This window comes from Paroedura picta, chromosome 1 (genome assembly GCF_049243985.1).
Source record: "Paroedura picta isolate Pp20150507F chromosome 1, Ppicta_v3.0, whole genome shotgun sequence".
Lineage (NCBI taxonomy): Eukaryota > Metazoa > Chordata > Lepidosauria > Squamata > Gekkonidae > Paroedura > Paroedura picta.
Genome location: NC_135369.1, coordinates 50,832,600 through 50,844,950, shown reverse-complemented (window position 1 = coordinate 50,844,950; position 12,351 = coordinate 50,832,600). Strand labels below are relative to the sequence as shown.

Genomic DNA, 12,351 nt, shown 5'->3' with positions numbered 1-12,351 from the left:
TTTCAGGTTCATGACTGTTGGATATCAAAAGTAATTGGATTCATATAATAACAAAATTATTGTTATTCCAGCTATTCTCAGCACAACCAGCCAGTTCTGCACACTGAGCCAATGTATTAGTCAATGGCATTCTTTAAAACTCTGGGCCTGTGTGCATGAACACCAAAAAGTGCTGTTTACTGAATAAGACCACTGGGTGGTAAAGGTCAGTATTGCCTACTCAGACTGGCAGCAGCTGTTGACAGTCTCACATCACCTGCTACCTGATGCTGAGATATTAGGAATTGAACCTGGGATCTTCTACATGACAAGCTACCACGGAGCCATAGCAGGCTATACTCTTTGATACAAACCGAGAAGGCAGCATGGCATCACCTGATCCCGATCTCAACCCTGGTTGAAAAAGTCTGACCTGGCCACTATGATCCATGTGACAGTCACCTCTAGGCAAGATTATTGTAGCTCGCTCTATTCATGCCTTCCCTTATAGCTTCTCTGGAAATTACAACAAAATGCACTGCCCAGGTCCTCACTCAGTCATCTTGGAGGGCCCATGTAACACCTATTCTTCTGCAGCTACACTGGCTTCCAGTGGAATTCTGGATTGGATTTAAGGTGCTGGTTCTGACCCTTAAGGCCATCTGCCGTCTGGGTCCAGTGTATCTAAGGGACCGTCTGTCTGAGTACACCCCTCCACAGACATTACGTTTGACCAGTACCAACAGGCTGGTGGTCCCTGGCCCCAAAGAGATGTGCCTGGCCTCGACAAGGGTCAGGACCTTTTTAGCCCTGGCACAGCTTGGTGGAATGAGCTCCCAAGTGAGATCAGGGCCCTGCCTGAACTCCAGCTGTTCTGCAGGGCCTGTAAAATGAAGCTCTTCTGCCAAGTCTTTGGTTGAGACCAGTGCACACCCACTGCACATAGCAGGGCCTTCCCCTAAATACATACATATTTACATCTGCATCACTAATATGTATTGTGTCATGTATACTGCCTCATCCATTTCCAGGGTAGGATTATCATTCTCTCCCAAATTGCCCAATTCACCCATGCTGGGACTAATAAGGTGGGGTTGACTGTGGGTTTTATGGAGGAGTTATATGGACATTTAATCTCATTTATATGTTTTTAAATTCCATTTGCAGGTTGTCGTAAACTCCTATTTTGTTAGCCGCCCCAAGACTTTGTGAGGGGCAGGATGCAACATGAATAATAAATAATATGGATTATATAGTTTTTGCAGTATTCTCTTTAATTCTGTAGTGTTCCTTGATTTTCAGTAATATGAATACATTACTATTTAAACTGTCCTCTTTGTTACATCTTTCCTGCTGCTGCTTTTCTGCTGTTCACAGCATTTAGTACACATGTACTGAACACTTCAAGCACCTGATGAATGAGCTCTTGGCTCAAAAAAGCGTATACTAAAATACTTTAAGGTGCCACTGAACTCATTTTAGTTTTCTGCTACAGAAACACAGATGATACTTCCAGATGGATAGCTAAAAGCAGCTGAAACTGTTGTAATTTCATGGCAAAGGCCATTATAGATACACAAGAGGATTATTTTAAGTAAAAACAGGAACATGTTCAATAGCAAACATGTTACAAATGATATTGCAGTAACTCCTAAATGCCATATGGGGACATACTGATGAACTATGGGAAATAAATAAGGCAACTATGTATGAGCCCCAAATATTCATCTAAAGAGGCTGTTTGCTTTGCCTTTGTACAATCAGGGTTACTTTAATCTTAATAAACCTCTCCGCACAGAGGACGTTGTTCTACTATTGTGCATGAGATGTGATGGGAAGGGCCAAAGCTCAAGGACACAGCACATGCTTCTCTCAACATAATGTTCAATTTCAGCCTTTGACATTTATGGAGTGCAGGTATCAGGACTGAGAAAGTACTCTGCCTCCCAACAATTTTAAAAAGACACCTTCAGGTGTTCAAGCCCAGTTAATCACTGCCAAGATTGAAGCTCATCAGAATCACCTACTTTCAAAGGGTGCCCATCATACATCTGTATGAGCTGTTATTGCCAACTTGCTTGGATCAGTGATACCTGCAGAATCAAAAGGAGCTGACCACACTGACATACACTAAAAATGTTTGGTACATGCAACTGAACTTTACCTCCAATTTTAATAAAGAAAGAAATGTAGTTTCATGTCTCTCTGCTGAAAATAGAAAGTGTCACAGCTTTTTCAACCCCATTCCACGTTACCCGCTGCAGCAAAAAACAAAACAACACAAAACTTAAGGGATCCAGTATTCAGACTGCTGTATTTATTCCAACACTAAACAAATAGTACTTTATTTTAGAAGGAGATCTTGAGGGGGGGGTCACATGATGAAATTGGGTTCCTATAACAGGACACATCTTAAGTGCAACACTGCTCCCAAGAGATATGCTCACAAAGGTGGGACCATTAAAGGAGAATGGTTATAAGCTTTCTGGAGCACTATGACCCTTTGCCAAATATTACTTGGTGAGACACACACATTAAAGTAATTAGCCTTTCAACTAAGTTCAAGATCCCAAGGCAAACTGTTAAGGAAAAAAACAATTGGCTATTCTGGAGTAAATTCATACTTAAGTGGTACTTCCACAGATAAAGTATATTTTTAGCATCTCTTTATGTCCTTCTCCAAGGGCAGGGGTTGGTGAACCATGCGTAAACAAAGCTTCCTTTCCAGCTTCTGCCACCAAACTTGCTGCTAGGAATATACACAGGCTGAACACTTTAGATCTGGTTTAGTGAAAAGTGTGAAGAGTAATCTGCAAAACTGAATAATCCAGTGCTAACTTTTTTCCTCTAATCATTTATCTTAACATCAAACTGAATTCCTAAGAATCTGCAACAATCATATTCTAATGATGGGGAGTAGAAGGTTCATCTTCTTGCCACAGAGTTCCTATCTATCCCCATTCAACTGGTATCCTTCACTTCGGTCTCTGTGGTTGTGCAGCCATGTAGAGCGCTATCAGACAATAAATGGTCCCTCCTATTGTTAGTGCCATGGTGGTCCGGTAAAGGAGTTTGTCAGGAACTCCCCGCTTCAGATGTACTGGCAGACCATCAGGTTTCTATGAGAAACACAAAAAGGAAGTATGAGCCAATGCATGCATATTACCATCCCTACTATTAAAGGTGAACTGGAAAGCCTCAAGAGATTAAGTGGGAAAACATAAACGCTAATATGCAGTAACACAATAGCAGAAGGTTATTTCATTTATACCTCATCTTTCTCCACATTATGGACCCAAAGTGGCTTACATAATTTTCTTCAATGATAAGGGAAAGGCTTTTTCTAAAAGCCAAAAAAGACATGATAAGAGATTAGCAAACAGACCTCCCACTAGTTTAAAAGGTGTACCCATAACACAAGAAGCCACAGGAGCTGTCTGTGTTCCCCAGTTCTTTCCTGCTGCTTTCTCAAAGTCTCCTTTCAGCTGCTATCTGCCCTGTAAGGAAGTCACAAAGGCATCATTCAGCTACTCATATGCTTTCCCCTGTGGGACAAACAACAGCTCCTTTTGCACCAGGAAAAGGAGCAAGAGAAAAGATGTCTACCCTCCCCGTGGGAGCCCCAATCCAAACTGTTCCAACCCCCACAGCTGCTCTAAAGATTCATGGACCCTCTGCTGATTTACTGCAAACCTAAGTTTTAAAACTTGAGCCATGTGTTCTTTGCAGACATAAATTTGATAGTGTTCAGGAGGCTCAATTCATCCTGCCCTTCCCCAAAAACGTATAATGCTATAGCTCACAAGATATGCACAGATCATGCCTAGTTGTATCTGAATAGCCAATAAGAAAGCAAAGAATTCTTCAGTAACTCCCTGATGTTCCCCATGATAACAGGAAAAGATTATACAAAATAAGCCAATACGAAACAGACTCGCATATATCCATCACAATTCGTATATCTCAGCTACTTTCAGCATAAGTCTGAACATAAAGATTGCATGAACAGCTTGTCAAGCACAAGGTGTCTTAAATGCCACCATAATTAGAACTGAACTACACACAATGGCAAAGGCATTAAATGTTATCCGGTTGCAGATGCACACATGTAGTGCACAGTAACGCAAAACTTTTCTTGCAATGCAGGGGCTTTTAGCCTAACTTTAGCAAATCCTTCTTTTCCTCTCCCAACAATTAATTGTATCTGACAACTATGGATATACTTCTCATCCCCATAACAAATGTGATTTGAAAGGTTATGCCTACAATTAATCTGTTCACCTTCAAGATGGACTTTTTACTGTTTTATGAGTAGACCTTGTGTTTCCAGAAACTGGTACTGAGGACAGAATTCTAAGAAAGGCAATGCTATAGTCATGAGTAGTACACAGCCTTGAAAACAGGACAAGTGCGTTTGGGGAAGGCTCAGAAGCCTAGAGATGGTCTTCCATAAACTCATATGGAAACTAGCATACAAGAGCTAGTAAAGGGAAAGGAGAGGTGGTAAAATCATGCTAAGGGTAATGCCTCTAATCTAAACTGAAATAGATCACATAAATCTGTGTGCTTCAAACTTTCTTAAGGCAGAACTATAGATTGATGCTAACTCCATAGTACAAGAATTTAATCTACACTTCAACAAATACCAAGGGCCAACACCGCTGCACAAGAGAGTGAGAATAGTACTTATTGATTATCCCGGCTTTTCAGGGACACAATTAATTATATATTCAGTAAAATAAAATGTTTCTTCTCACCTGAAACAATTTTTGCAGCTCTGGAACCCTGTTTCTTCCCCAAAACCCAACAGCTGATGGGGTATCGGAGGCAAGTTGGGTTGGTGTTCCAAAAATCAGAGGAGGTGATTCAACAGGTACCACTGGTTTGAGCCCCTGAATAAATAAGGAAACTAAAGTGCGTTATCTATGAAAACAGATAACTGAAAGCTACGTTAGCATTTAGCATCAGCCAACTGAGCCATGACTGCTGTGTACCACCTCATCAAACACACACTACAAGATAAGGGGCAACAACAACTCTTCATAAAAATTGTATTACTAGAATACATGGAGCTGTCTGTCCCAACTTTAATGTTTAAGCCAACCCTCGTGTATCTGAAGTGAGAGGAAAGGATTCCCTCCCCACCTAGAACGAGTCATAATGAGTTAAGCAACGGCAAGACTGCCAAGGCTCCTAGAGGAGCAAACTGGCTATAGAGAAAGGGGAGTAAAACCACCACCACGATTCCCACTGTGGCCAGCTTGCTCTTTCCCTAGGTGGCTCCCATAGCAGTGCCTTTACCTCATCTTCTCTGTCATCAGGTTGCTCTCCTCCTGACAGCCATATTAGTGCTGGAATGGCAGTATAGAGGCAAAGAAGGGTGTGTATGTAAAGGGGGGGGGGTTGATGAAGATGGGCATTTTACTTGCATCCCTGGAATGAGGTCCAAAGCTTGGGGAGGCCTGCAGGTTATCTGTCCTCCAGTCTCTCTAGCATGTCAGAGTAGGAACCACCTGCCAACCATGAGCCCCACCAAACAAAGACTTCAGTTTCTCTCCTGGAACACTGAGTGGGTGCCACATTAGGGAAGGATGATCAGAAGAGCCACTTGTGGCTCTCAAACCACTATGATTGTTGTGAGGATTATACAGATATGGAATACTCTTTATTACTGCTCCTAAAAATCTGATCTAAAGATCGCTATGACTCAAATAGGCCATGCTGAGAGAAGTGAAGTATCAGAAGAAATTAGGTTAGGGCAAAAACTCTGCCCCACATTAACTGCTTGTGCTCAAGACTGTAAGACTTTTTCCGCATAAGGGGAAAAGGCCAGGCTGCCACTTGCGTGGCAACACAGCTAATTCCCGCTTTCACGTGACATCGGTGCTGGCTCAACGCCGCCCCAATCAGGCCCTCACTTGCCCTGCGTATTCTTTCTCCATTCCCTGTTCTGCCACAGGCACTATCGGGGCTTATGTCAGCCCAGGCCCATCTGGCAGGGAAGAGTCGGGCCTCGAAGGCCCAGCTTCTCCCCCCACCCTGGGCTGATTACCATGTCCCGAAAGGGACACAAAATGCCCTAGGCAGCTTCAAGCCCCGGTCTGCCTCATATAGAGGCAGAAATCCAGGGCAGATGGGGTCCGCCACCCAAAACGGTTCCTCTGGGGATACAGGAAGCAGTGGGGCATATGGTCCCATTGTAAACTCGCAGCAGCATCGCGGTGCAGCTGCTGCCATGCAGAATAGCCATACTGATGTAGTGGTTAGGAGTGCCGACTACTAAACTGGCAAGCTGGGTTTTATACCCCGCTTCTCCTCCATATGCAGCCAGCTGGGTGACCTTAGACTAGCCACAGCACTGATAAAGCTATTCTGACCAAGCAGTAATATCAGGGCTCTCTCAGCCTCACCCACCTCACAGGGTGCCTGTTGTGGGGAGAGGAAAGGGAAGGTGACTGTAAGCCGCTTTGAGACCCCTTTGGGTAGAGAAAAGTGGCATAAAAGAACCAACTCCTCCTCCTCTTATTAAGAAAATTATTTCTCAAAACACCTCCACATAGTTTCCCATTTCCCAGATGATAGTGCTGATAAAAAGAATCTTGTAATCATATGTCACTCTTTACTAGTTCAGTACATTCATTCACAGGTGACGAGTTAGAAGAAAAGGAAGGAGCACTGGGTAGAGAAAAGAAAAGGGCTTAACTATGAACTTGCCCCACTATATCAGCATGGATGATCTTAACAGAACCAGAACTTAACCAAGCCTTTCTCAACTTTTTTACCATTGAGATATTGCTGAAACATTCTTCAGGCTTCGAGAAACCTCAGAAGAGACACAATTGCACAGAGCATAATAAGGAAGCATAGCTGTGTGCGGGCCCACCCAAGGCCCCTCCCCTTCTCACCCCTCCAGGCCCATCATTGGCCATTTTGGGAGGGGGAATGGATCAATATGGTCATATCACCCAATAAATGTTTAACAAATTTAAAAAATATATTCAAAATTAATTTTAATCTATTCAGGAAACCCTTCTAGAGCCGTCAAGAAACCCCAGGGTTTCACAAATCCCTGGTTAAGAAAGCCTGACTTAACCCCTCAATATAGATGGAAGGACCTTGGGTCCAGGGAATTTCAGAGACAGCTAGTCAGTCATTTGGTCTTTATTCCCCATGAGGCTGAACACATTAATGAACATTCCTAGAGCTGAATGTGCTACCTTCACAACCCAGCATATCTTCATTTATCCATTTCAGCGTGGCTGATGAAGAGCCGAGATTCAGTTAATTCTGAATAACTATACTGTACATGCCCAAGCAATTCATAACTCATTTACACAGGAGGAGCTCCAGTGAATTTAGTAAGTCTACAGAGAAGTAAGGAGGCTACAGATTGCCATCACAATTAAGAGCACATTAATTCCCTTCCTTATTATTCTGGGCAGCAAGTGTGAACACAATATGCCTGCTATTAAATCTGCATTTTAACAAGGCTAATGAGTGCATGCCTGGAATGAACTCCTACTAATTAGTTTTTGTTTGCTCTTCAATCCAGTGCCTGTCAATCAAGAGCAATTTTTAAAAATATTTTTTGCATGTCAAGGTAGCTATTTGATACTAGTTAATTTAAAAAATCATGGCAGAGGTTTCTCTGTGGCTGAAATGTATATATTCTGTATCTACATACCAGAATGTTGTACCAGTTAAGAATGCTGGACAAGTATTGGGGGGGGGGGGTCTGAATTCCCACTCTGCCATGCAAGTTCAGTGGGTGACCTTGGGCCGGTCACATGCTTATACATGGTAAGATGTAAGAAGAGAAAATGATGTTGAAAGGTTCTCTGAGTCCCTTTTTGGGACAAGTGTAGTGTATAAACATTTAAATAAACAAATAGCAGATTCCTTTTATAGATGCACACCCAACTGGCCAAAATCGTACCACTCATGAACTTGCAATATTTGTGAACATGTAACTGAGAAGAGACTGCAACAGAATGCTGATGCGTACAGTGTCAGTTAGGATGGGAGCGGGATGCATGGGTTTCTTCAAACAGTGTATATTGTGCCCATGTGCCATTTGCAGAAGTAGGACTGAGAAAAGTGTTGAAAAGGCAGGGAAACAAAGGGGCAAAACAGACTTGATATAAAGATTCAATATCAGTGTCTTCTGCAGGTTTTTAAAATGCTCATTTGCAACTACAGATAGCTGCTTTGGAAGATCAGTAGGAGAAAGGGCGGCAGAAGTTCAGGCCATAGTTCAGATTCCTAGCACCATTCCCCTTGTACCATTGTGGTTGGCCTGCTGGTGCATGGAATGCAATTAACATCTTTCTTCTCTCACCAGTGCTTGAATTCTGGTACTTGAATTTCTGTGCTTGAATTTGAGCAGCCTGACTTACAGCACAGCCCTGCCCCCCCCCTGGAAGTCACCTCTATAGTGAGTGGTGGTTCCCCCCAAAGGCTTGCTTTCCATTTTGACAGCCTGCAGGATTGACTCCTGGTACCTAAAGTGCTGAGACAGAGATGTGAAGAATCATACAAAGCCAAGTGCCAGTATCAGTGCTAAACCAAGCTGGAGTCACCACTCTGAAAACTGGGGAAATGAATAACTTCCTGTGTGTACTCTGCTGTGGCCCCCACCTTACAGAACAGCCTGCCTGACAAGGTTAGGGTCTCCTGGCTTTTCACAAACTACGCAAAATGAGAGGACATTTCTGGACAGGTAAATAGGATGGTATTTTAATGAAATGGTTCTGATAGTTGCACAGTTAAGGAATATGGGCTGTGGTCTATACTTCTGCCTATCAAACTTGGGGAGGGGTTTCCAGATCTTTCTTGGAGAAGCAGGTCTTCCTTCTATTTCAGCTATGAAGAACTGCTTTTCAAGAAACAGGAGTAGCTACTGCATCAACTACAGCTGAGCAAAGGTGCTACCTACAAGAGAGGAGATCTGAACTACCAGCTGCTAGACCCTTCAACATCCAGTAGCACCCTAGGTCCTGCACCAGCAAGAGAAGTACAAGAGGCTGACTCCTCAATCAGCTTTTTAATTGTCCAACAATATCTGTCTTGTCTGGACTGAACTTCAATCTCCTTGCTCCCATTCTTCCCAGACTTCCACAGTTCCACCTGATTCAGCTGTTAAAAATACTGTGTCTTCCACACGTATGTGGCATTTCATGCCAAATCCCCAGATGATTTCTTCCAGTAGTTCCCTGCAGCTGCTAAACACCATGGGGAAGAAAATGGATCCCTATAAAACTGCTGCACAGAGTCCACCAGCATCACCTTCTGAAATCAGCCAAATCAGCATGGAACTACTGAAGCACATTGTTCCTTGTTCCTGACCCATCAAGCCTCCCCATGGTTGATGGTACTGAGAGCCATTAAAAGGTCCAGGAACAAACACATTTGTTCCCCAGCTGGTCTTACCAATGTCAAAGCTGACTATTTTGATCCCATGCCATTATTCTCTATTAAAATGGATCTAGATAATCTATCTCCTTCAAGACAGCCTGAAGCCATTTACAGCTGTCTACATGAAAATGAAACCAGCATAGGAGAGTAGCATAACTGCTCTGAATTCCTTAAAGGAAAGGCAAAAGAGGAATGTGCAAAATAGATCAAATGTTGAGAACTGCTTGTACAGCCTACTATAAAGTACTGTGGATGGTATCCCTCTGTATATGTTATCATAATATACAATGACACTGTGTGAAAAACTTTCTATGTATGAAAATGCATCCCTAGTTTGAACTGTGAAACATTAGAGCAGGCTTTCTCAATAGGGGTTTCATGAAATCCTAGAGTTTCTCACTGACCTTAGAAGGGATTCACTGATTGGGTGGGGGTTAATTATTTTTTTATATATTTTTAAATATATATATATTTTTAAATAACTCTATTCTCACAAAATGCCCAAGGATGAGCCTGGAGGGGGTGGAAAGAGGAGGAGACCCAATCATAAAAATCCTTGTTGGCCAAGGCTCATTGCACATGATAGTGATGGGAGTTCAAAAAGGTAAATACTCTCATTTTAACTTAACTCCACTGAAGGGTTGTCAGTGGGCGATGGAGCACCAGATGCCTGCCTGAGCCATATTCCTGGCCCCACAGATTAGGTTCCTGGGCTGTTTCTAGCAATAGGGAAGTGGGGAGAATGGGGCATGATGTCATATCTGGTGCGATTATTTGGGTGATGTCACTTCCAGGGCATGGCCTGCTGAAATCACTTTTGGAATTTCTTGAAGCCTGAAGAATGTTTCAGAGGTTCTCAACAGTAAAAGGTTGAGAAAGGCTGCTTTAGAGCATATGTCCTAAAACAGTTTTAGTAGTAGTTAGGAGGAGGAGGAGGAGGAAGAAGAGTCGGTTCTTATATGCCACTTTTCTCTACCAGAAGGAGGCTCAAAGCAGCTTACAGGCGCCTTCCCTATCCTCTCCCTACAACAGACACCCTGTGAGGTGGGTGAGGTTGAGAGAGCCATGATATCACTGCCATGGTGAGCCCAAGGTCACCCAGCTGGCTGCATGTGGGGTAGTGCAGAATCGAACCTGGCATGCCAGATTAGAAGTCCACAGTCCTAAATGTATTATATAAGTACAGAACATTAAAAATAAGCTAAATTTTCTTTTAAATACACATGTGCTTCTCAACAAAGGCACCCAAAACATCCAACCTAACACAATAAAATCAAAGGTTGTGCACACCAAAAGGCAGCACAAAGCAGTTTAGCTCCCAGTGCAGCTTTCTTCCTGTTTGTTATAAAGGAGGAAAAAGCTTTCTGACTTGGCTTTTCTTCAGGCTGCTGATGATAATGGTAGCCATTCAGCTGTGTCCAACTTCTAGCAATCTTATGGCTCAACTGTTGCCACTTATTCAATCTTGCACCTCTTCTTTTAGTTTAATAAGGCTCTGGCCAGTGTCCATTTTGATCATATCTAACCATTCTGTTCTTTGGTGGCCTGGTTTCCTTTTACCACTGACCAATCCTAGCAGAATTGCTCTCCCACTGAGTTGGCTACCAGCTTCCAACTCTGAAGGTCATCCAGGCCCATAGTTTTAGAATTTACATTCTTCCAGCTCTTCTTCCAAGGAGCTTAGTGAAGCAAGTGCATAAGCTGCATATTTATTTTTTAGTTAACCACAAGATGATACTTGACTGGCCCAAGGTCACCTAGGGGCTTGGTGTAGTGGTTAATAGTTGCAGCCTCTAATCTGGAAAGCCAGGTTTGATTCCCCACTTCTCCACATGCAACACGCTGAGTGACCTGGGAAAGCCATGGTGGTCTTGCAGCTATTCTCACAGTGCAGTTCTTCTAGAGCTCTCTCAGCCCCCATCTACCTCTCAGGGCGTCTGTTGTGGGGAGAGGAAGGAAAAGCGATTGTAAGCCGTTTGAGACTCCACCGGTAGTGAAAACCGGGGTATAAACCCAACTGTTCTTCGTCTGATCTGGGATCTTAACCCAGGTCTCCTCAGTCTAAACCTCCTGAGCTGCAACACTAAGCAGATTCCCAGACAGAGCAGATTCTCTCCCCGACAAGGGCCACGCAACATCCACTATGCTCCACGCTAAAATATCTTTTCCAAGTTCCTCTCGCCATCTGTCCCCTCCGCGAAACAAAAGCCCTCGTGAGAACCTTAACAAACAAACAAGCACAGCCGGATTTAGTGTAAGACACGGAAGGTCAAGTCACCAGTATGGGGCAGGGAATTGTGGAGGGCTACCCGGTACCTGCGGAATATAAGCAGCATCGGCGCCGACCCCAACCAGCCTCTGCGTGAAGTTGCTGAATTTGTAATACATGGCGGGGCGCGGGAACGGATCCCCGGGGCTACACACGCCGCCGCTTCCCTTCCAGCACCGCTAAGGAGAGACACGCGCCTGCGACGACTCTATAAAAGGACCTTTCTCCGAGTGCGGCGCTTTCTCGGACCCCAGGACGAAAGCTGATTTGCTAACTGCCTGAGCATTTTGTCTACAAAAAGAGGACGCAGCCACTTAATTCACAACAAAGAGAACCTATAAAATCATCACGCTTCGAATCTCGCAAACTGTTTCTTTTCCAGCACCAAAAGAAATAAAGTTTGAATCAGGCAAATCTGAGAGAGCCCGAAAATTCAATCGTACTGCGCATGCGCATTTGTTGTCCTTCGCTTGCCTTATTCTGTACGGACACGAAGGACATGGCATGGACCAATCACTGATGAGAACGAGCGCCTGGCAACGGTTATTAGGACAGAAGGTTTGGCGATTCATTGCTCGGCCAGCTGGACAACGGGAACCGCAGTCGGTCGGCGGTGGGGTCGCAGGAACACGTTGAAGCAGCGGCAAAGCTGCAAAATTGGGAATGCGCTGAAAATAATGCAAATAAAG

The 12,351-nt window shown here is 43.7% G+C and overlaps 1 protein-coding gene across 1 annotated transcript; it reads right to left on the bottom strand.

Moving 5' to 3' along the window:
• Positions 1-2,266: 2,266 nt before the first annotated feature.
• COX7A2L (cytochrome c oxidase subunit 7A2 like) lies at positions 2,267-11,922 on the bottom strand. The gene is made up of 3 exons (XM_077337842.1): positions 11,710-11,922; positions 4,737-4,871; positions 2,267-3,098 (listed from the first exon to the last, which is right to left on the bottom strand). Exons 1-3 carry the CDS (start codon positions 11,779-11,781, stop codon positions 2,955-2,957), a joined length of 351 nt encoding a protein of 116 aa, XP_077193957.1. The 5' UTR covers positions 11,782-11,922; the 3' UTR covers positions 2,267-2,954.
• Between the last annotated feature and the right edge of the window lie 429 nt (positions 11,923-12,351).

Excerpts from the sequence above, each read along its gene's own strand:
- COX7A2L (XM_077337842.1), bottom strand. The coding sequence starts at position 11,781 with ATGTATTACAAATTCAGCAACTTCACGCAGAGGCTGGTTGGGGTCGGC. Across the intron at positions 4,872-11,709 it reads ATGCTGCTTATATTCCGCAG|GGGCTCAAACCAGTGGTACC; the intron begins GTACCGGGTAGC and ends TTATTTATTCAG. Across the intron at positions 3,099-4,736 it reads AGCTGCAAAAATTGTTTCAG|AAACCTGATGGTCTGCCAGT; the intron begins GTGAGAAGAAAC and ends TGTTTCTCATAG.